This window comes from Callithrix jacchus, chromosome 16, assembly GCF_049354715.1.
Source record: "Callithrix jacchus isolate 240 chromosome 16, calJac240_pri, whole genome shotgun sequence".
Taxonomy (NCBI): Eukaryota; Metazoa; Chordata; class Mammalia; order Primates; family Cebidae; genus Callithrix; species Callithrix jacchus.
The window spans coordinates 69,389,203-69,413,294 of NC_133517.1; the positions used below are offsets into that span (position 1 = coordinate 69,389,203).

Below are 24,092 nucleotides of genomic sequence, written 5' to 3' on the forward strand. Positions count from 1 at the left end.
GCCTCAGTGCTGTGCTTTGATATCTGAGAAGCCTGACTACCAAGGACAGGCAGACCCAGGCCCCCTGAGGCTCCCAGGAGGTTTGGGGCAGAGGTGCGCTCTGTTAGTGTCTGCTCTCCTCTCTGCCAGCAGACTACAAACATGCCACAGATTCAGATCATCCATGCCTCTCCACAGGCCGAGAGGCAGGGCTGTCTTATCTTCTTCCTTCCACCAGAAGGTGAATTACACAGGGGCTAGGTAACCTGAACAAGGAGAGGCAGTCCCACATGTGGGGCAGGTCTCCGGAAAGACAGGAAGACCCAGGGTATAACACACAGCATTGACTAATCCGTAGCTCTGCCACCAGCAAGGTGGCTCATCCTGCACAGCTGCTGGCCTTAGATGACACCAGAAGGTGGCCCAGGCCGTGGGGCCAACTGGGCGGGCAGATGGTAGCAAGGACCAGCCACCAAGGGCTAGGGTAGGAGCCCTTGGCCACTTGGCAGGAGACAGTGAGCAAGCTTTGAAATGAGCAATGGCACTTGGGTTCATGATGTGGAAATCATCAAAACACCAACTGCAAATAGACCGCAGAGGTAGACTAGGTATCTGCAGGAACTGTGGATGGCAGAGAGTGGGACTGTTTCCCCTGGGAAACTCCTGAGTGCAAGCTCCAGCTTTGGGATATGTTCTTTTCCTCTGGAGAAGGCCCCAGAAAGAGACACAAAAACAGATACTGCCGTAGTTCTCACAGGGTCAGCAGAGCCTGGCTCCCATGCTCGCTAGATTCCATGAAATCCAGCAGGCCGAGAATGAGGGGATCGTGCATACTCTGCCCAGCTCTGAGCCGGTTCCCACCAGTTAGGAGCTGTGTCAACATGAGAAGTCAACCTAACCTCTCTGGTCTTCATCTTTTTAAAAAAAAAAAAAAAACAGCTACTCGGCTGGGCAGCGTGGCTACGTCTGTAATCCCAGCCTTTGGGAAGCTGAGGCAGGTGGATCATTTGAGGCCAGAAGTTCAAAACCAGCCTGGCCAATATGGTGAGACCCCATCTCCACTAAAAATACAAAAATTAGCTGGGCATGGTGGTGCACACCTGTAATCCCAGCTGCTTGAGAGGACAAAGCAAGAGAATCGCTCAAACCTGGGAAATGGAGGTTGCAGTGAGCTGAGAGTGTGCCACAGTACTCCAGCCTGGGCAACACAGCAAAACTCTGTCTCAAAACAACAACAACGACAAAAAAACAAAACAACAACAACAATAAAACACAGCTACTCTTGGACTGGGTGGGGTGGGTGGGTGTATTGCACTGCAGTGTCTGCAAAATGCTTAACACAACCTCTGGCTCAGAGCGGGTGCCTTAGAAACACTTTGTTGTTCTCGGGGTCAAATTGCTGTCCTTATTCCTATTGCCTGGTAGGCGAATTAGGTTTCAGGGCAGACAGTCTGGATTTGAATGCTAGCACTGCCACTTGTTGCAGACAAATCACTTTACGTCTTGATGCCTCGGTTTTCATATCTACGGAAACGTGGATGTGACCCCCAGCCACAGGGGACCGTTAAGGATTACAGGATTAAGGCGAGTCATATGGTATGAGCTTTCAAAAATAACAGTCCCAACTTAAACTAAGGAGAGTTTCTACAAAACACCTTGCCTGGACTCTTCAGAAATGTTAAAGTTGGCCAGGTGTGGTGGCTCACACCCGTAATCCCAGCACTTTCAAGAGCCAAAGCAGGTGGATCACTTGAGGTCAGGAGTTCAAGACCAGCCTGGCCAACACGGTAAAACTGCATCTCTACTAAAAATGCAAAAATTAGCCAGGCATGGTATGCCTGTAACCCCAGCCACTGGAGAGGCTAAGGCAGGAGAATCGCTTAAACCTGGGAGACAGAGGTTGCAGTGACTCGAGATCATGCCACTGCACTCCAGCCTGGGCCACAGAGCAAGACTCTGTATATTTAAAAAAAAAAAAAATTCCAAGTCAAGTATGACTGAGAAACATGAGACACAGCTACTGAATGCAATAATAATCTGAAATTGGATGCAAAAAAGTAGTCAAAAAGGCATTATTGGGACGACTGATCAAATTGTGTGAGGCCCAAGGATGAGATAATACAATTGCAGCAATGCTAAGTTTCATGAGTTCGATGATGACACACTCATTATGTAACGAATATTCTTATTCTCAGGAAGCACACACTGAATAGGGATGAACGGGCATGTCTACAACTTACTCAAATGGGTGAGAAAAAAGTAACATATTTGGTGTTGGGGTGGAGAGTGAGTTAGTATGATGATCTGGGTGTGCAGTAGGTACTCATATCTTCATAATTTTTTCTGCTAGTTTGAAGTTATACTAAAATAAATGAAAACCACAAGCTACAGAAGAGGACAAGAACCACTCTGAAGAGCCTGGAGTATTAACTGCCCATGCAAGCACAAAATCAAAACCTTTCTCAAAAGACCTATGTCAAGGCTGGGTGTGGAGACTCACGCCTGCAATCCCAGCACTTTGGGAGGCCAAGGCTGGTGGACCATGAGGTCAGGAGTTCAAGACCAACCTGACCAACATAGTGAAACCCTGTCTCTACTAAAAATACAAAAATTAGCCAATGTGATGATGTACGCCTGTAATCCCAGCTACTCAGGAAGCTGAGGCAGGAGAATCCCTTCGATGAGGAAGGCAGAGTTTGCAGTGAGCCGAGAGGGTCACTACACTCCAACTTGAGAGAGAGAGCAAAACATCTCTAAAACAAAAAAACAAAAAAACTATGTTACCTTATCTACAAATGTTAGGATTTATTATGTAGAAAACTACAAAGGGTAAGACTAAAATTTTATTTGCGCCACCACCTCCATCCAAGAAAAAGGGAGAAAGAAAAATAGATGGCTACTACTGTTCATACGACCCAGGGCCAGGCTGGGAGGGCCAAGAGGAGACAAGCAGGCTGCATCCTGGCCATCCAGCATCCTGGTGCATAGGTGAGGTGGGATTTGACCCCAGGCTGCCTCAACAGGAGGCCGGAGGGAGGCAGGTACTCCAAGTTGAGCAGCAGCAAGCACCAAGATCAGCCTTTCCTCTGAAGCTGGGGTCCCACACACTATGACGCTCAGACCTTAATACGGCTGCAAACTTCAGGGGAGCCCACACCCACGTCTCCCCGCCCTGTGTATGTCCACCACACTGACCCCAGCACTGCACACAACAGGGGCCTAACACTCATTAGTAAACGTCCTCGTGGACACAATCTTTTCAATAATGTACAGATTCTCTCAGGAAGAAGGACCAAAAAACCTGCAATAATTGTGTCCCAGGACGGAGAACAGGGGTCCAGGGACATGACGGGTAGCAGTCTTCCTTGGAAAACTCGGTATTCCTTTTGGATTTTGTGCCTTGTAAATGCTTTAGTTATTCAAAGAGTTGTGGTTCTGTTTTTCTTAGTTCTTTTTTTAAATTGATTCTATTGATTGATTGATGGATTGAGATAGAATCTCACTATGTTGCCCAGGCTGGTCTGGAACTCTTGAGCTTAAGCCATCCTCCCTCTCCTGTCTCCCACAGTGCTGAGATCATAAGCATAAGGCACTGCGCCCAGTCATTTTGTTTTTTTAATACAAAAGGAAAAAAAGAAATCAACAAAGTTACTTGTGAGCCTGCCCTGAGTGTGAAGCCGTGAGTAACTCCATGCTACTTAATGCTGAGCCCCTCGCACACGGCTGTTGCTTGCTATGCTACACATCCTCCTGTTTTCAGAGGGGGGAAGAGACTAGAATGATTCAAGATTTACAGTCAGCAGCATTGCTGATCATACTGGGGGGGGGGGGGCGGCGGTTAGATTTGATCACCAAAAGGCCAGTCCTTATGTTCCTGAAACTCTAGAGCTGCTGTTTAAACAAGGTAGGAACGCCAGCCTCAAGTCATCCTAACAGAGTTATCCAACTCCAATAGCTGCCAGGAACTGTGAAAGCGTTGTCATCCTGATAGCAACCCCAGGAGGTGGGCAGGTACTCATATAATCTGCATCTTACATCTCAAGGAACCAGGTCACAGAATGGTCACAAAAGGCACCCAAGACTTCTGCAGAAGGAGAAGTCTGGTAGGTGAGGGAAGGAAGTCTAGCGCCAAACACTGGGCTCCTAAAGTCTATACTTCCCCCTTGGAGGGAGTGTGAGGACGACCACTGTCCCACGAAAAAAGGCGTTAGAGTCAGAGAGACCAGGGTTCCACGCCAAGCTCCCTCCAAAAGCGTCAGGTGTGAGCAGACAGCTTCCAGCGGCACTACCTCGTGTGAGGACTGAAGGAGATAATAGGTGGGGAAATGCTTTGTAAACTGTACAGTGCTGTGCCAATCTCACCGTCGAAACAGAGGATGCAGTGGAATCAGGGGGAGGAAGGAGGCGTCTGGAAGGAGGCGTCTGGAAGTTCAGTGTCACCGGGAGGTTTTCCCTGAGCCGTCAGAAGTATCTCCTGTCCTAATCTTCTACCTCAAACTTTCCTTTTTGTATTACACTTACATTCAACTTTCCCTCAAAAACATCCTCCCACTACAAGGGTGTTAAGTTATTAAGTCAGCCCCAAAGGTAAATAGTTTTCATTTCTCTAACCCCAAAAACCTCCCTTCCTGCCAGCACGCCTGGGTCTTGTCACTCACAACATCAAAGGCATTGCTTTCCGTAAAAGCCTTTCTGATCATTTGGGTGACTTGTGCAGATAACCACCACCCACCACACGCCAGGCTGTGCAGCATCTTCCTGCCACCCTGTCAGGAGGTGAATGGGCAGAGAAAAAAAATGCCAAACTCTATCAGCCCATGCTTTGCACATGGTCACATGCCCTGCACTCTCTCCAAGCCATCTGGGTAAACTCGGCCAGGCCCTTCTCCACCAGGGCCCTCTTGCAGAGGAAGGAGGTTGGACCAAGAGATCTCTAGTTCTCTCTGAGATCTAAAATTCACTGATTCCATCTCATCCTCCCAGCTCAGAACTTCCTGAAATAGTTCATTTTCTCACACACACACACACACACACACACACACACACACACACACGTGCGCACGCACATGCACACACACATATACACACACACAGAAGCTAAGTAACTGTGTACAAGCTGGGCTGTAAGGCTGGGTGCAGTAGCACACATCTGTAATCCCAGCACTTTGGGAGACCAAGGCAGGGAATCACTTGAGGTAAGGAATTCAAGACCAGCCTGGCCAACATGGTGAAACCCCGTCTCTACTATAAATACAAAAATGAGCCAGGTGTGACGGTGGATGCCTGTAATCCCAGATACTCAAGAGGCTGAGGCAAGAGAATCACCTGCACCCAGGAGGTAGAGATTGCAGTGAACTGAGATTGCACCACTACACTATAGCCTGGGCAACAGAGCAAGACTCTGTCTCAAACAACCAAAAAAAGAAGCTGTAGTTTTTGGTGACTCACAGAGTAGAAAATATATTTTTCCACTTAGCTCAAAAGAATGGTCCCTCCATTCTTCAATTACTCAAATGATGTAATGACGTAAAGTCACCAAGCCAATGGGGCGCCTGGGGAAGTTCCAGGCTCCTGGGAGTTCAAATGTCAATGAAGGTAAGTGAAGCAGGGAATTTCCCACGGTGGACAGGTGCACTCAGAGATGGGCTGCAACAGAGAGTCCCCGCCCGGAGAAAACATCCCATATCCATTCACCTCTCCAGCTCGGTACCCTTCTAGGGAACCCAGGAAACAGTGAGCCCGATGCTGGCCCAGAGCCCATTGTCCAGGAAGTCACACCCAATGTAGGAAAGTTGCCTCTTCCAGGAAGTCAGTGTTGAGCCACTGCCCAGACCAAACCCCCTAGGCTCTAACCTCCGTAAGAGGAGTAATGGTGCCTGGCGTGTCACAGGAGTGGAAGTACACCATTTAGTACACCATTTCTAAAATAGTAAAGGTTTGCTAAATGAATTACTCACAGTGCTTCCATAAAGCTTAGGTAATTCCATTCCCCAAAATACTGGGTGTTAGATAGTGGGGATAAAATGGTAAACAAAGCAGATATTTGGCCAGGCATCATGGCTCACACCTGTAATCCAGCACTTCAGGAGGCTGAGGCAGGAGGATCACTTGATGCCAGGAGTTCAAGACCAGCCTGGGCAACAAAGCGAGACCCCATCTCTACAAAAATACTTTAAAAATTAGCCGGATATTGTGGTATGGACCTGCAGGTCTAACGACTTGGGAGGCTGAGATGGAAGGATCGCTTGAGCCCAGGAGGTTGAGGCTATAGTGAGCTATGATCATGCAAATGCACTCCAACCTGGGTGACAGAGCAAGATCCTTTCTCTAAAAGCAAGCCACCACCACAAAAAAAAAAAAAAAAAAAAAAAAAAAAAAAAAAAAAAGCAGATGTTTCTCCACCCAGGCTTCTTCTAAAGCAGTTACTAATGGGCTGGCAGATGACCATCAGCTCTCAGCCCTCTCAGGGGACTTCCTTGGCAGTTCAAGATTAGGCATACCTTGTGGGAGCACATAAAATGACTGATCAATCCTCACCTCCATTCAGGACAATTCTGAAAGACCAGACCAGCTCCCAGGATCCCCTGGCATTGCAAATGTCCTAGCAGCTGCATATGTGACTTCCTTGCTCAACCAAATGTGTAAGTTCATCCACCTATTTGTCCCTCTAGTCACCACCTAATCACCCAACAGAAGTTTTTATATTAGGTGCTGGGTGAACCAAGTTGAAGAAAATGGTCTCTAACTCAATGAGCTGGGACTCATCCATGCATTTACAACACATGCAGCTGTACATTGTTACAGCTCCACTTCTCTCTCTGTCCAGCCATGGTTTCTTCCCCTTCAGTTTCACAGCTGTTGATCCTAAAGGAATCCCATAACAAATATCCTACTCACTAATCTACATCTTAGCATCTGTTTCCTAGAGAGCCCAGCCTGCTAGGGTTGGGGAATCATCAAGAAGGTTCATATGACAGATGCTCAGGCCTTGTGCCACCAAGATGAAGGTTTAGGACTGGGGGGCACACATGTCACGGAAGATGGGAGCTAGTTTGTGGGAACGCCTTGCTGACAAGGATGCAAATCCTGGGCTTAAGGCTATGATCAATGAGGAAGGGTAGTGAGCAGTGTGCAAACACTGGTGGTCGTTTTAATGTGTGGATGAGTCCCAGCTCACTGAGTTAGAGACCCGTTTCTTCAACTTGGTTCACCCAGCACCTAATATAAATACTTCTTTGGGAGGCGAGGCGGGTGGATCACGAGGTCAACAGATCGAGACCATCTTGGTCAACATGGTGAAACCCTGTCTCTACTAAAATTACAAAAAATTAGCTGGGCACGGTGGTGCGTGCCTGTAACCCCAGCTGCTCCGGAGGCTGAAGCAGGAGAATTGCTTGAACCCAGGAGGCAGAGACTGCGGTGAGCCGAGATCACGCCATTGCACTCCAGCCTGGGTAACAAGAGCGAAACTCCGTCTCAAAAAAAAAAAGAAACTTCTGTTGGGTAATTAGATGATGACAAGATGGACAAATAGATGGATGAACTTACACATTTGGTTGAGCAAGGAAGTCACACATGCAGCTGTCAGAGAGACCTGGGTTCCAAGCTAAGCTCCCTCCAAAAGCTGCAGGTGTGAGCAGACAGCCTTCAGTGGCACTACCTCATGTGAGGGCTGAAGGAGACAATAGGTAGGGAAATGCTTTGTAAACTGTAAAGCACTATGCCAATTTCACCATAGAAACAGAGGATGAAGTGGGGGTGTGGGGAGGAAGGAGGCATAGACAATAAATGAAAGATGATTATTTGGTACAGGTTACATTGGTTAAATTGGCCGGGCATGGTGGCTCATGCCTGTAATCTAAGCACTTTGGAGGCCAAGGTGGGCAGATCACCTGAGGTCGGGAGTTCAAGACCAGCCTGACCAACATGATGAAACCCCATCTTTAAAAAAAAAAAAATTGCTTAAATTGTGTCATTCATGTAAAGTATTAATCACATTGTTCAAATAACAGTAATGATAAAAATGGCAATTGCCAAGGCGGGAGGATGACTTGAGGCCAGGAGTTTAAGATAACCCTGGGCAACATAGTGAGACCTTCACATACAAACACAAATGTAAAAAAATCAGCAAGGCAGATTGAGTCTGGGAGTTCAAGAATATGCTGAGTTATGTTTGTGCCACTGTGCTCTAGCCGGGGCAACAGAGCAAAACCTTGTTTCTAAAAAATAAAAAAAAAGTATTGGTTCAAGTGCGGTGGTCCACACCTATAATCCCAGCACTTTGGGAAGCCAAGGTGGGCAGATGACCTGTTTTCATGAGTTCGAGACCAGCCTGGACAACATGGTGAAATCCCATCTCTACTAAAAATACAAAAAATTAGTCGGGCATGGTGGTGCGTGCCTGTAATCCCAGCTACTCAAGAGGCTGAGGCAGGAGAATCACTAGAACTCAGGAGGCAGAGGTTGCAGTGAGCCAAGATTGTGCCTCCTCTGCACTCCAGACTAGGCAACAGAGTGAGACTGCATCTAAAAATAATAATAGTAATTTTTTTAAAAAGATGACAACTATGGCTGGAGGTGATAGCTCAGGAATGTGCATTGGGAGGCCACAGGAGGAGAACATGAAGCCAGGAATCTGAGACCAGCCTAGGCAACATAGTGAGATCTTGTCTCTACAAAAAAAAAAAAAAAAAGTAATTAGCCAGATGTGGTGGTACACACTTATAATCCCAGCAATTCAGGCAGGCTGAGGTGGAAGGATTGCTTGAGCCCAGGAATTTGAGGCTGCAGTAAACTCTGATTGCACCGCTGCACTCCAGCCTGGGTGACAGAGCAAGACACTATCTCTTGAAACAAAAAAAAGGGACGGACAAGTAAGCTACTCATGGAGAACTTCGAATAAGAGGTAACTTGTGATCAGCAGCTTGAAAGAAGTGATGGGATGGAAGTCGGCAAGGGAAGAGAAGAGCAACAAGACATTGGCACGTAAGCCGTGACTGCTCTGCTGATCAGATGCTAGGTAAGTATAACGCTGTCACTGGGACAGCCCAGCAATGCATGGGGAGGCATGCTGTCACCTAACACTCATCACTGCGGATGTGGGTGAGAACATGCCTGCAACCAGCAAAGATGAAGAGTGGAACAGAAGGCACCAAACTTACAACTGCAGTTTATAGACTTAATTCTGCAGCGGTAAGAAGCCTTCAAGCTCATGGAACCATGGTATTGGGTGACAGCTGGTAATGCAAGTCTCGGAACTGAGACAAGATTTCTTTTTCTTTTTTTTTTGGTGGGGGGAGGTGGAGCAGAGTCTGGCTTCACTGCCTAGCCCTGGAGTGCAATGACAAGATCTCGGCTCACTGCAACCTCCACTTCCTGGGTCCAAGTGATTCTCCTGCCTCAGCCTCTCCAGTAGCTGGGATTACAGGCATGTGCCACCATGCCTGCTAATGTTTTTGTACTTAGTAGAGATGCAGTTTCACCATGTTGGCCAGGCTGGACCCAAACTCCTGACCTCAAGTGATCTACCCGCTTTGGCTTTTGAAAGTGCTGGGATTACAGGTGTGAACTACCAAGCCCAGCCAAGATTTCTTAAATAATCCAAACTTTATCCACTGTTTCTTCGGGTGTCTCCTGCAGCAGATGGGGACTTAGGAAGTACCTGGAGCCTCCATTCTGAGAAAACAGCTTCAGGGGCAGAACCCACACTTGAAAAGCCCAGGCTCCAGCTTTAGGTCCCCTGCAGCAAATATACAGACCCTGGGGGACATCCTCATTCAGGTGTCCACCAGACCTACTGGGCATCCTTATTTCTGAGGGTGATTCCTGGAGAAACAGATGGGAGGATTGATGACAAGGAGAATAAATTAGAGCCTGGGCTTTCTGCAAACAACAGTAAGCCACAATAAGAAAGGGATGATAAAGTTTGCTTGGGAAAATCCTTAAACCAGTGGTGTCACAGAGGCTATTTGCTAAGTGGTACATTGTATCTAGAAAACACTAATGCCTTTCGACTATTACTACACGTCGTGGATCTGGGAGCACCTGAAACACTAAATACGGGGGCTGCCAGAGGAGGCGGGGGATGACAACTCAAAGAACCGAACTCCAGGGCAGGCTGGGATGCTGTGTGTCAGGTTGAAGTTCACAAGTCACAAAGAAGCAGTGACGCTCAGAGCTGAAGCACAGGCCTTGCTGCTGAGCTACCTGGGCTGGAACCGAGGCTCCACCACTTCCTTCCCATATGACCTCAGGTAGCAGAGCAAGGAGGACCGCCCTGAGGCTCAGGCCTGATCTGCAATATGGGGATAAGGATACAGACCCCCTAAAGTGTCTGTTGGAACTGAACATGACCCGTGCACAGCACCTGACACCTGGTTAGTGCTCACTAAGTAGGTGCTGGTGTTATTATAAGCATAGGTCACAGTGCCCCCCTTTCTAACTATACTCCACAAATCCCTAGGAAGTCAAGAGAGCCTCCTGAAAGTGACTCCTGGGAGCCTGATGGAGATGGAAGCTTCGGCGGGAGGACTATAGCCCTGTTTTGCTCAAAGCAGCTTTCCTTTAACCAGTTATAGGTATAGGGCTTGCATAGACGATTTCAGAAGCCAGTGGAGTTTCAAGGCTTTAAGACAGAAGGAGCACTTCAAATATTCATCCTCTTATTAATAATAATAATAATAATAATAATAATAATAAAGCCTCCAGAAAGCAAGGAACTCATCTAAACTCACCCAGCAGGTCAGAGGCAGGGAAAGGGCAGCTGCAGCTGCTGGCCCTGAATCTCCCACACGAGCAGTTAAAGGCGAGGCTTATTGGATTCGTGATCCGAGGTTTAATTCTCTGGACTCTCACACTATGGACATGGGGGCTTGGCATCCCAAATGGAAGTCCACAAGTCTTCACCCCTACAGACTAGTAAAAAGAACCAAAGGGATGTCAAGTGGAGAGTCTTGTTCCACGCAGAAAGGAATGAGTCCCCGACTTCCCTAAGAAGAGATGGTCTTCACCAGACCCACGTCCAGAGCTGTGATGGGCTGGGCTGGACAGGGGAACTAGGCCCTGGGGTCCCTAGAGGGCTGACACTGCAGGAACTCTAGAGGCATCAAAGAAAACCTCAGATTAACAAGCGCCAGAATTGAGAGAGGTAAGGAACTAAGGAAAAGAACCAGTCCCTTCCTTGTCAAGAATTCATCCCTCCCAGCAGACAGTAGGGTCTTACCCAAAGTCACAGTGCATGAGTCTCCATCTGCCTAAACGGTAGGCCCAGCCAAGCAGTTACGTGACTTCTCCCTAGGCAAAAGGAGAGAAGAAAAAGATTTCTCAGAAGTGTAAATGCTCTCAAGTGACCACAGGTCAAATGTCAACCGAAGCCTCAGCCCAGGCCAAGGAAGGAAACTCCAGCATCGAAGAAAAAAAAAATCCATCCTCATCTCCAGCCTCCTTCATGCTGCGTACTAGCGGTTTGTCATGTGGTCACTAATCCTGAAAAGCCACCTAATGCCCTGGAGCAACAGATGGGCAAAATGAGGCTGAGAGAGCTTACCCAAGGCAGAGCCAGACTGAATGCATACTGCGTACGCTGTTCATAACAAGACCTAGGTAATAAAGCTTTACCAAGTTCCTCTTGCTTTTGCCCAAATCCTTTCAAATAGAAATCTTTTTAAGAAAAAATTAAGTCTGTAAGAGGATGGTTTTATTCAACGAGAAAGTTTTGAATTCCCTAACATGGGAGGGGTGCAAGTAACAGCAATTTCACCAACAGAAATGCTACAGAGGGAGTTCTGCTCCAGAGAAGGATTGGAAGAGATGACCTCTGAGGTTTCTGTTAACTCTGCGATTCTGCAAATACAAGTTGAAATTCTAACTCCCATCCTTTTATTCCCTCTAGTTGAATGTAGGCATTTCTAGAAACCCAAACCTGTAAGTTCCACTTAGTGACAGCAAGGATCTGTAAAAGCCATCCTGGCTCTTCCCTGCTAGCCTCAGCCTTCCTGCAGAGGAAGGTTCCACCTGAAGAGCTAGGGAGGGCTCCACGGACTCCATGTCAGACAGGCAGAGACAAACAGCGAGAGAAGCCTCCAACCCCACAGGATGTGGTAAGTGAAGCAGAGAGACAAAACCAGAAAAAGCCATCTAGAAACACAACAGCCCCACAAATAAAGAAACAACATGAAAACACAAGGACTTTTTTCTTCTCTTCATTTTTCAAGCTAGGAAACCCAGAAACAGTTGAAGGAGCTGTAATCTCAAGCTTTCTGAAGAAAAACGCTGCCTAACTCAGAAGACAAATCTAGAGGGACAACTGCTAAGCTTGAAGTCATAATGACCACAAGGCCATTCAGTGATGTCATGCAGAAGAGCGGAGTGTTGCAATCCCAGCCTCCAAACTCAGGGGCCAGTGTGCTAAGCCGAATTTCACACAAAGGCTTAATGAAGCTCACTCATTTTAAGGCTGCGTCACAACTGGCTCAATTTGAAGGCATCCACATGGAAAGCAACGAAGTTGGCTGGGGGAGCAGCCAATATCAGCATTCCCAAAGAGAGTTGGTAAACACACAGACAGAAAAAAAAAAATTTCCCTCACTAAGGATAAAAAACAGATATAAATCTAACAAGAGACCATTTTGCACCCATTGAATGATAATTTGTTTAAGCTAAACACACCCAGTGTTGATGAGGTTGTGGTGAAACTGGCATATCCACATGTTGATGGAGGCAGCATCCGACAACCCTAGTTGAAAGTAATTTGGCACTGTGGGTCAAGAGCCATAAAATTGTGCTCTTTGACTCAATAATCCTTCTGCTGAGAATCTGTCCAAAGGATTTTCCAAGAAGAAAGAGTTATATGCACAAGGATGCTCGTGGCACCCTTAGATGTCTAACCACAAACTACTGGGCACTTTAATTTTTCTCAACAGAGAACTGATTTAGAATCTGACTCGTCAGCTTGATGAATCATTATACACTCTTTAAAAATGACCATTTGCTAAGAACACATGGACACAGGGAGGTGAGCATCACACACTGGGGTCTGTGGGGGAGAAACAGGGGAGGGACAGTGGGGGGTGGGTAGTTGGGGATGGATAACATGGGGAGAAATGCCTGATATAGGTGATGGGGAGGAAGACAGCAAACCACACTGCCATGTGTGTACCTATGCAACAATCTTGCATGTTCTTCACATGTACCCCCAAACCTAAAATGCAATTTAAAAAAAAGAAAAAAGAAAAAAAAATGACCATTTGTAAGATGCTTTAATAAAATAAAAACATGTTTAGGACATTCTATAATAAAAACGTTTTAGTTTTAGGATTTAAAAAAAAACTGATTACAAACCATTCCCTACATCTATGACTACATAAAAATCATTAATTATTGTACAGAAAAAACATATCAGATATCTGAAAACAATCTGATTAGTCAAGGAAGAATTACTGATTCTGTTTTCTCACCCGTGTCTATTCCTTGGAATTACAATGCTGTGTGTAATCAATGACATCAATAATGACGATGGGCTGGGCGCAGCAGCTCGCACCTATAATCGCAGCACTTTGGGAGGCTGAGGAGGGTAAATCATCTGACGTCATGAGTTTGAGACCAGCCTGGCCAACATGGTAAAACCCTATGTCCACTAAAAAATACAAAAGTTAGCCCTGTGTGGTGGTACTCGCCTATAGTCCCAGCTACTCAGGACACTGAAGCAGGAGAATTGCTTGAACCCAGGAGAAAGAGGTTACAGAGAATTGAGATTGTACCACTCCACTCCAGCCTGGGTGAGAGCGAGACTCCAACTCAAAAAAAAAAAAATTAATAACAACGATGATGATATTTTATTGGAAAAACTTCAGTAATGTATAAAATTAGGATAAAACTCTGGGGAACTGGAAATAGAATTCAGAATATGAGAAAGGATCAAACTCAGAGGCATTTGAGCACCCAGTCAAAGAAACACAATCTCTAATCAGAGAATGACAACTGGAGGCACCAGTGGGGTCATATACTAGCAATGTCAGCTATCCAGGCCCCACGGCACATCCGGCACTATCTGATCATCTCAGCTTTGTGAGATTCAGTCTTCCTCCTCCACACTCGGCTGCGAGTGTTCAAAGAGGAACAGAAAATCCTAATCTGTGTATATTTAACTGCCCACCCTTCAAAAACATAAAGCCCTCCTGAGAGGCCAAGAAGTAACTTAAATACTGAATTTCCTCAACTATCTCTTTTCAAAAAGGCAACTTGGGTCAGCTTCTATACATAGCACAGGAAGTAATGAAGAACTTTAGTTTCCCATCGGGTGGGACCTAGTTGGGATTTCCAGTGTGGACCACAAACCCAACTGTCCCCACTGAAAGTCCAAGTGGGGGTGGCCAAGGCAAAGGCAGCCCTTTAGAATCACAGGGGACCTATGTCTACTTCTGACTCCAACATTACCAGCCCTGTGCCTTTGGGCATGTTATTTTACCCCCAGGATCTCAGTATTCACATCCACAAAGTGGGGACACTTCAGAACTTTCCTCCTAGTGGCATGGTGAGGATTGCGCCTGGCTCCTGGCAGTAGTCGATACGCACTAACTGGTGGCTCTCTCCATTATTCTTATTTCCTAGGTATTCCTGTCACCGATTCATCTCCCAGGTCTTCAAGAACCATGCGTGCACATGTGGCAAGGAGGGCACATGGGTAAATGACTAAATGCAGCTCAAGAGCCAGACATGGTGGCTCACATCTGTAATCCTGGCACTTTGGGAGGTCAAGGCAGCAAGATGGCTCAGAGTTCAAGACCAGCCTGGGCAACATAGCGAAACTCTTACAAAAAATACATACATATATAAAAACTTAGCTGGACCAGGCCCGGCGCAGTGGCTAATGCCTATAATCCCGGCACTTTGGGAGGCCAAGATGGACAGATCAGAAGGTCAGGAATTTGAGACCAGCCTGACCAACGTGGTGAAATCCCATCTCTACTAAAAATACAAAAATTAGCTGGGCATGGTGGTGAGCACCTGTAATCCCAGCTACTTGGGAGGCTGAGGCAGGAGAACCACTTGAACTGGGAGGTGAAAGTTGCAGTGAGCTGAGATAGCATCACTGCACTCCAGCCTGGTGACAGAGCAAGACTCTGTCTCAAAAAACAAAAAACGTAGCTGGACAAAATTTTTTAAATATCCAACTCAACCTTGGCTGATATTAGGATCACCCAGGACCTTCAAAAAGCCACAGACACCCCAGTCCTTCCCAGAACAATTATATCATCTTCTCTGGGGGTGAAACCCTGGCACAGCTATTTTTAAAGCTGATTCCACTGTGCCACTGCATACGGGCATATCCAATTCAAGCAAGAGCAACCCAGTGATCTCCTCCATACCCCTGGGCCCAAGAGAGCATGAGGTGAGAGTCTTCCTTAATTGACTAGACCACAGTTCAACAGCTCCATTTGAAACAATCAAGCGCTCTGTGAGTGACCAGCAAATGGCAAGAAGCTCCCCAACTCCCTGCCCACTGCTCAGCCCAGTGACTTTCTGCAAAGCAATAAAGCTGGCCAGCTGGAGTGGTCTGTCCCACAGAGGCCACTGGGAAGCACCTGACCAATATGGGCAGGGGCGCTGACAGTCCTGGGGTGAACACAAGCCCATGGGCAGAACTGTGCCCCAGCGTGCAGCTTGCACGTCTTGTGCTGCCGTCCCAGCACTGGAGTGCTGCAGTAGTTGCTGAAGAATCTGCAGGGTTCCTCGGGAGCAGGTATCCAGGGTGGCCGGAGCCGGATACCCTGACTGTCCCAGCCCCAGTGAAAGGACCAGGACAGCAATTCTCAGACTGGCTTTTCCATGGGTGATATGAGTCAAGTGGGTCTTGCTGGGCCATCTCCAGCACTCTCACCTGCCTGGCAGTCTCACTTGGCCGGACTGTTCAAAGCAGCATTCTACTCTGCTTTACTCTTTCCTTCTCCATTTCTAAAAAATCCTCAGTAAATACCCTGGGGCCTCCTGGATAACAGCCCCTTTCTGTTCCAGTGGTGATAGATATGCTAAGAATGTTCCATGCACACAACCTGCAGTAGCTCCTGTAACCTCACAGTGGGCATTTGGGGTTGATGTTGTGCTTATCCCCATTTTACAGATGAGAAAACTGAGGCCCAGAGAGGTTGGTTACTTTGCCCAAGGTCATGGCAGACTGGAACTCATGGTCTGTCATGGGTTCCAGAGGCTGGACTATTGTTCTGTGCTACACTGCAATGCCCTGGCTTGAGGGCTGCCCCCTTCATTGATTCCTCCATTTAATCAAAAAATATTGGGCCCTGCTCTATGCCAGCACATGGCAGGGGGCTGGAGATAAGGCATGGGAAGAGGTATAGGCCGTCCTCTCAAGAGCTCCCACCTGAACCTAACTCTCTCACAAACAACCCCAAACAGATCATGAACTCATGGAAACCTCTCTAAGCAGTGTGGGCCTAGACCGCCTCCTGCAGAGGCCCAGCAGGGAGGGGAGGCAGGGGAGCAGCGGGTCAGGGTGCAGGGTCAGGCAGACCAGGAGGTGAATGCCGGCTGTGTAGGGACTGGCTTCATGCTCTGGGCAAGCCTCTCCCTGGCTCTCAGCTGCTAAGGCCTGCTATGCAGAACAAATGAGAAATTGTCTGCCCTCCACAAAAAACAGCTCTGACTAGTTGGAAGTCAGAAGTACAGGCCGAGTGCAGTGGTTCACGCCTGTAATCCCAGCACTTTGGGAGGCCGAGATGGGTAGAATAGCTGGGGTCAGGAGTCTGAGACCAGCCTGACCAAATGGTGGAACCCCATCTCTACTAAAAATACAAAAATTAGCCAGGCATGGTGGCATGTGCCTGTCATCCCAGCTACTTAGGAGGCTGAGGCAGGAGAATTGCTTGAACCGGGGAAGTGGAGGTTGCGGTGAGCTATGATCATGCCATTCCACTCCAGCCTGGGTAACAAGAGTGAACTCCATCTCAAAAAAAAAAAAAAAAAAAAAAAAAGAAGTCAGAAGTGCAGTTTAGAGCAGGAGCTATCAACTTTTTCTTTAAGGGTTAGACAGAAACTTTTTAGGCTTTTCGGAGGCCACAGGGTCTCTGACATGACCAGACTCTGCTGTTATAATAGTGTCTGAGCAGCACTGACAGCACACAGAAGAATCGACATGACTGTGTGCCAATAAAACTTTATTTACAAAAACTGGCAGCCTGTCAGTTTGCTGGCCCCTGATTTCGACGGCAGGAGATGGAACACGTAACGGCCATGATTTCAGTTAGCTGAGTGATAAGCGGCTCCGTTTTCTTTTGCGTTCTCCCAGAGCACTTGGCCTTTAAGGTAGTAGCGACTCCCAATTTTTTGAGGTTTCCTACTTTCTTTGGTGATCTTTAGTTTTCGTTTTGTTTTGCCAGGAGGTGTCTTACGTAGCTTTATTTAACCCTACAGTGCCTCTAACCAAGGGTGAGACCCCAATTGTAAGTCTTCCCCCAGCCCGTTCGGCTGTGACCGGGGGCTGGAAATTGATGGCTGGTAAAGAACAAGTCACGGCAGATGGAGAGGAATGTGAAATCAGACAAAATGCTGTAGCCTATGCTTGAAGCGCACGTCCCCTGAGGGTCTGAGGAGATAGGAAAAGGAGAAGATCAGGCATGGCAGGGAAGGTGAGCGAGCCACATGCTGAGATGCACAACTCCTGCTGACATGGTAAGACCTTTCCCTCTTATCCAAGAGCCAAAGGGGGATTGAATGTGCTGGGTCCAGGCAGAAAGAGCCGCTGGAGACCCTGGGGGTCACAGCCCTGACTTCAGGTCTTCCTTTCTGAAAAGCCCCTTCCACTTCACCCATGCACAACTTCCTATCACCCCTGGGTCCACTGCGAAGAAGACCACCCAGCCTGGATGGACAGCGCTGCTCCTGCTCTGTCCTCCACAGACGGGCATTCATCCCGGGCCAAAAGTGGCCCTGACATTAGACAAGCCAGCGCTCAATCCCAACACTTATGCTGGTAAACTGTGTGGACCTTAGGTAGGTTTCTTATTTCTGTTTTTTTTTTTTGTTTGTTTGTTTTTAAAGCCTACAGCACCCGGTACTCCCAGGTAGCCTCCCATCTAAGTACTAAGGTTTCTTATTTCTGAGTCTCACCTTCCCATCTTTATCTTAGCAGTGAAAATAGCTTTATTCACCCACGCAGCCATCATTCACTGGAGTGGATATGACTGTCTACTCCCTAGCACTGTCCCCAGGAAGGGAAGAGAGAAGCCTGGGACACAGTGAGTGCTCAGGAAGAGGCAGTGAAGAGGACAGTGACTCCTTGGAAGTCCAGCACAATACTGACTCATAGGAAACAAACAGGAGTGTTTCAATGGCTGCACAGCAATCTGAGGATGGCACGAGCCCCTAGGTGGTCAGTGTCCAACTCAGAGAGCTGTAGGACTTTAGGGCATGGTATGTGGTGGCCAGGAGGGGCTCCAAAAGGCATCTAGGAATGGCCGGGGTCTGAGATGGATAGGTTTTAGGTCGGTCAGAGAATCCCTCAAGCCAAGGAGAATCAAGATAAAGGAATGGAAACCAGCAGAGCCTGGGGTCGCCACCTGGTTGATGCAAACTATGGGTTGGAGACTTGGATTACCAGATCTCAGCAGATTGAATGACAAATCCTCTGACATAACAAGTGTCCACTAATAATGAAGAATGAAAGAAAGGATTCCCAGTCCAATAGCAGCAGACGCAAATGTCAGAGTTCACATATAAACATGCAATTCCTGGCTCTAAATGGAGTCTAGGAAAGCCATCACTTCAAGACAGAATGAGATTCTCTTCTGTATTTGATTCTCGGGGCTGCTGTACAAATGGTCACAAAATAACTGGCTTGAAACAACATGTAGCCAGGCATGGTGGCGCGTGCTTGTAGTCCTAGCTACTTGGGAGGCTGAGGCAGGAGAATCGCTTGAACCTGGGAGGCGGAGGTTGCAGTGAGCTGAAATCACACCACTGCACTCTAACCACTCCAACATGGAGGAGAGAGTGAGACTCCATCTCAAAAAAAAAAAAAAAAAGAAACAACATAAACGTTTTCTATCACTATTCTGGAGGTTGCAAGTCCAAAATCAAGGGGTCAGCAGGGCCATGCTGTCCGTGAAATCTCTGAGGAGAAAGCCTTCTTTGCCTCTCCTGGCTTCTGGTGGCTGCCAGGAATCTGTGGCATCCCTTGGCTTGTAGCTGCATCCACCTCATCTCCACCTCCATCATCACATGGCCTTTCTCCAGAGTGTGCCTCCCTCCGAGTGTGTCTTCCTCCGGAGTGTGCCTCCCTCCAAGTGTGTCTTCCTCCGGAGTGTGTCTGTATCTGCGTGTCCTTCCTCTTACAAAAACATCCTTCGTTGGGTTAAGAGCTCGCCATACCCCAAGATGACCTCATCGTAACTATTACGTCCTCAAAGACCCTTCCAACAAAGGTCTCATTCAAGGGGTTGAGGATTAGGACCTGAGCATATCTGTTTAGGGGACACAATTTACACACTGTACTCACCCTTTCAGGGCCTCCCAGATATGCCCCACTGGCCAGCTTTTGCCTAAGCCAGGCCTCCCGGGGTGTCTTCAGTTAACAGGAACAAAACGCTGAGTCCCTGGTGGCAATTGTAAAATCAGAGAAGCTGCAGGTGCCCACCTCGCCTCCAAAAGCACTTAGCTTGTGCGTCCACACCAGCACTGTCTTGGTGTCTCCCTAATGGTGTTTTTGAAAGAGGTGTCAAGCCACCCCCATCCCACCACACCCTACAGCTGAGCCAGCACTCTACCCTCAAGAGGCATCCAAACACATGGTGTCTCAGCGACAGGCATCCCCAGGCCTGCAACAGGTAGTAAGTCAGGCAGTTAGCGAGGGACCGTTGAGGACAAATCCTGATCCCAAAAGCAAGGCAGGTGGGTCGCCTCAGAAAAGGGATGTGTACACCCCTGGCTCTGCCACTCAGTTCTGACAGATCTGGAACTTCTCCCCAGCTGCCATTTGGAGAACCCTATACAGTCTGTGTATGGAGTCAGCCAGGCAGGCCTTCCACAAACACTTGTCAGTTTCCACTGTCCTACACAGGATTGTTGGCTGAGCACAGACGCGAACAAAGAAGGTCAACGCAAAAGAGGAATCAGTGCTCCAAAGCCATAGGTTTCCGGAGCCCAAAGTGTCCTCTTGAGGCAGCACCCGAGCATACTACAGGCGTTCAATAAATGTCAGTGGAAGCAAACTGACCGAAAAGACTTTTCCATTCTGTAAAGGAAGCCTGTGTGTGCTCAGATACTCACCAATGAACCTCCTGTGAGACGTCTGGCGAGTTACAGAACCATCGTGAGCTCCTCTCCATACCTGGATGTATAAAGCTGACATTAAAAGGAGACTTAAAGCACGTGCCATACTTTTCCTTTACATCTTTGTGGCAGGAGAAGTACTGCCCAGGCAAGCTGCCCTTTATTCAGGAGATGGCTCAAAGCAAGCTGGGAAAATACAGGGTGAGCCTTTCCTGATGAGGTCTTGTTCTTGGCAAGGCCACAGAGCACGCTGTGGAACAGGCTTTGTGGTAGAGGCCAGGCAGGGGCATTGAGCGACCTCGTGGTCCTGTCCAGACATGCACAGGTGAGCACACCACGTGCTCAGGGTAGCCGCTGTGCTAGCCTCTGCCATTTTTCTTCCTTTCAGCCAATATTGTATTACAAGCCCAGTTAGTACCCCATATAGGAGACATGGGCAAACAAGAGCCCAGCCTCCATGGGACTACTCCCAGGGTCCTCGCCTCCTTCCTCCTTCCTTTCTAAGCCCTCCAGAAGTTAACCTCCCCTTCTCCCCAGTTCACTGCCCAGTTCATTCTTAATCTTCCAGGAGAGGCCCTGGGTCAGGTTTTCCACTTAAAGAAAGGCCCTGTCCTCCTTCTGACTTGTCCCTGTGCCATCAGCGGGTGGGTATCCATTCCCACCAAACAGGACCCAACCTGCAATCAGCCCTGGGATGGGTGTCCCATGAGCCTCCAGAAACAAACACTCATTACTCAAGGCGTTACCAGGTATGCCGCCCTGGAATTAAAGTCTTTCAGAGCCAGCATCAGCAGCCTCCTGGAGGGTTTCCTTTCTGGGGCAAAGGGGCGTGGGGCTCAGGACCCATCTCAGCCAGCAAGCTCATGAGCCACAGCTCTGGGATACCCGCGAGAGGGGCATGGAATCTCGGCATATCAAGGAAAGAAAAAAAGAAAGGTGTTCTAACATCCCCATCAGCAGGCATCCCCACCGTACCCCTAAATGATGAAAGGATAATCCCAAGAGTCAAATGGTTTTCTACAAAGTCCTTCCTATGTCCCACTGTGGCTCAAACTTGACTTTCACATCCCTGATGCATGCTGTCCAATGGGGTGGCCACTGGCTACATCGGGTTATTTAAATTTAAGTCTGTTGAAATTAATGCACACTAAAATTGCAGTCCCTCAGCCTCTATAGCCCCATAACAAGTGTTCAACAGCCCGATGTGGCCAGGGGCAAGGATGTCAGGCAGCTCAGGTTACAGAAGGCTCTTCACTGCTCCCACCGCCTTCTCTGGCTGCTGAGAAGAGGGGCAAGCCCCACTCCCCATCTTGTACCCCAGTTTAACTTCCTAGAGGTATAGTAAAAAGCAACTCCATAAGGAGAGAAATGGGCATAGCTCAGAAACCAACAAAATAACTAGCTTGGAGTCTTTTCTAAGACTCAGGGACCAAGGGCAGCTCTGCTGCTTACTAGGTGCATGATCCTCAGCAATTCCGGTCACCGCTGAGTGCCTCAGCTTTCCTCCACAATGGAGGCAAATGTACTCTCCCTGCCTCTTCCCTCAGCTTTGGGACAATTATGAGATTCCATAACCCAGGTAAATTCAATACCATACAACGAACAGCAGGATGAAAAACAACACGGTACCATTAAGGTTTCCCTTCTCTTAGACGCTATTATCATTCTTGTGTTGTTATGAAAACATCAGTTACGTCGGTCCACCAGCATTTCCAGGGACTCTAAGCAATGCAATTTAATTTACTACAAAGCAAGCAAGCTACTCACTCCATGCGCCTCCTGCGAAACCTCTAAAACTGGACTTGCAATTATTCTATTCATCATGTATTCTCTTTCACTGGTCTTCCAGCCCTGATTCTGCATTCGTATCAAAGTATTCTTTCCCAAAGGTAAACCCCGTACCTTCCTTGCTTCTCTTCCTCACCTAAGTTCTGCATCGTCATGAAGATAGGACGGAAGCCCTTCAGAGCCTCAAGCACAGAGCTCCGGGGAGACTCTGAACAGCCTGCTCATCTCCTGCCAATCTCTGCTCTGCACCCAACGCCTGACTCTGTTAGTTCATAGATGTAGGGCAGAGGCTTGGACGCCCAGCTCAAAATGGACCAAAAGGCAGCGGAGGGTGGGGGGAGCCACTTTCTCTAAATAACTACCTGCATCAGAAGTGCCTGCAACTTGTTGGAGAGGAAGGCAGCAAATCACACTGCCATGTGTGTGCCTATGCAACAATCCTACCTGTTCTTCAATGTATCCCAAAACCTAAAATGCAATTAAAAAAAAAAAAAAAAATGTGCCTGCAACTGACATATCCAAGGGCAGAGGGAAGAGAACAAGGAATGGTCCCCCAACCCAGGATGGTCAGTTGGCTTTAAGTGGGGGTGAACAGAACTGTGTCTTCAGCCTCTCTGTGACTGTGCCAGGATGATGCCACCTTCCCAGTGACAGATGTAACACCAGAGCCTACAACAAGCCCTAGAATGAGGAGCTGCCTGAGAGACCAATCGCAACCGTCCAGGCCCAGGGCAAACTCTCTGTCTGACGCTGTGATGGGTAAGGGGAGCACGGGGCTCTAATGAATCTGCCACCTGGCTGTAAGAAAATGTGTACGTTATACCCACGTCAGGGCAACCTGATCTCATTGGCGAACTTGGGTGAAGTATATGAGGGAGTGCTTTGTACACTTCTTGCAGCTTTTATTTAGTGTGAAAGTGAAATTATATCAAAAATTTTAATCAGGTTTTTAAAATATTTATATATTTCTCATATAAGATAAGAAAAAAGTGACAAAACAACAGAAAAGAACATCTAGATATGAGATCTGGGCCTTGACTTTCCCCAGAAGTGCTGGGGCCCAGAGTGGATTGAATGCTGTCTTCCCCCTAGAAAAAAGATAGTGCCCTTAGAACCTGATACCTGTGGCCCTCTTCAGGAAAAAGGCTTTTGCTGATGTAATGAAGTTAAAAATCTTGGCTGGGCATGGGGGCTCACACCTGCAATGCAGTGCTTTGGGAAGCTGAGGTAGAACAATGACTTGAGCCCAAGAGTATGAGAGCCACAGGGGGAATATGGTAAAACCCCATCCACAAAATAAATAAATAAAATAATAATAATAAAATTAAATAGGCCAGGCATGCTGGCTCAGCCTCTGGGAGGCTGAGATGGATGGATCACAAGGTCAAGAGATGGAGACCATCCTGGTGAAACCCTGTCTCTACTAAAAATACCAAAAATTAGCCGGATGTGATGGCAGATGCCTATAATCCCAGCTACTCAGGAGGCTGAGGTAGGAGAATCACTTGAACCTGGGAGGTGGAGGGTGCCGTGAGCCAAGATTGTGCCAATGCACTCCGGCCTCGGTGACAGTGCTAGACTCCACCTCAAAAAAATAAAAATTAAAAAAAAAAAAAAAAAGGAGATGGACATAGAGAAGGCTATGTGTGGACAGGAACAGATTGGAATGACTCAGCCTCAAGCCAAGCCTCACCTGGCGCCAGAAGCAGCTGGAAGAGGCAAGAAAGGCCCCTTAGCACCTTCAGAGGAAGGTGCACAATCTCACCGATACCTTGATGTCAGACATCTGGCCTCTGGAACTGTGAGACAATAAATTTCTATTGTTTTAAACTACCAGATCTATGGAAATTTATCACTGCAGCCACAAAAATGATTAGGGTCTTTGCCACCAGCATGAGAAGGAAGCCAGGCGTTGAACTCAGGAGGGTCTGAGGCCCAGTGTGGCTGGCACCCTTCCGAGGACCTCCATCATCCAGTTCTGGTCCCACCAGTGGCTTGGGTTGTATCCGCTAACCTGAGAATGGGCCACCACATGACAGGCAAAA

The 24,092-nt window shown here is 47.8% G+C and overlaps 1 protein-coding gene across 1 annotated transcript in view; it reads right to left on the bottom strand.

Annotated features, from left to right (window-relative positions):
* Window positions 1-24,092, bottom strand: part of LOC108588705 (uncharacterized) — a 332,586-nt gene that overhangs the window by 128,602 nt on the left and 179,892 nt on the right. Inside the window, exon 2 of the mRNA XM_078353216.1 lies at window positions 11,201-11,271. Coding sequence (XP_078209342.1) covers window positions 11,232-11,271 — 40 coding nt within the window. The 3' untranslated portion in view covers window positions 11,201-11,231. The remainder of the gene's footprint in view (window positions 1-11,200; window positions 11,272-24,092) is intronic.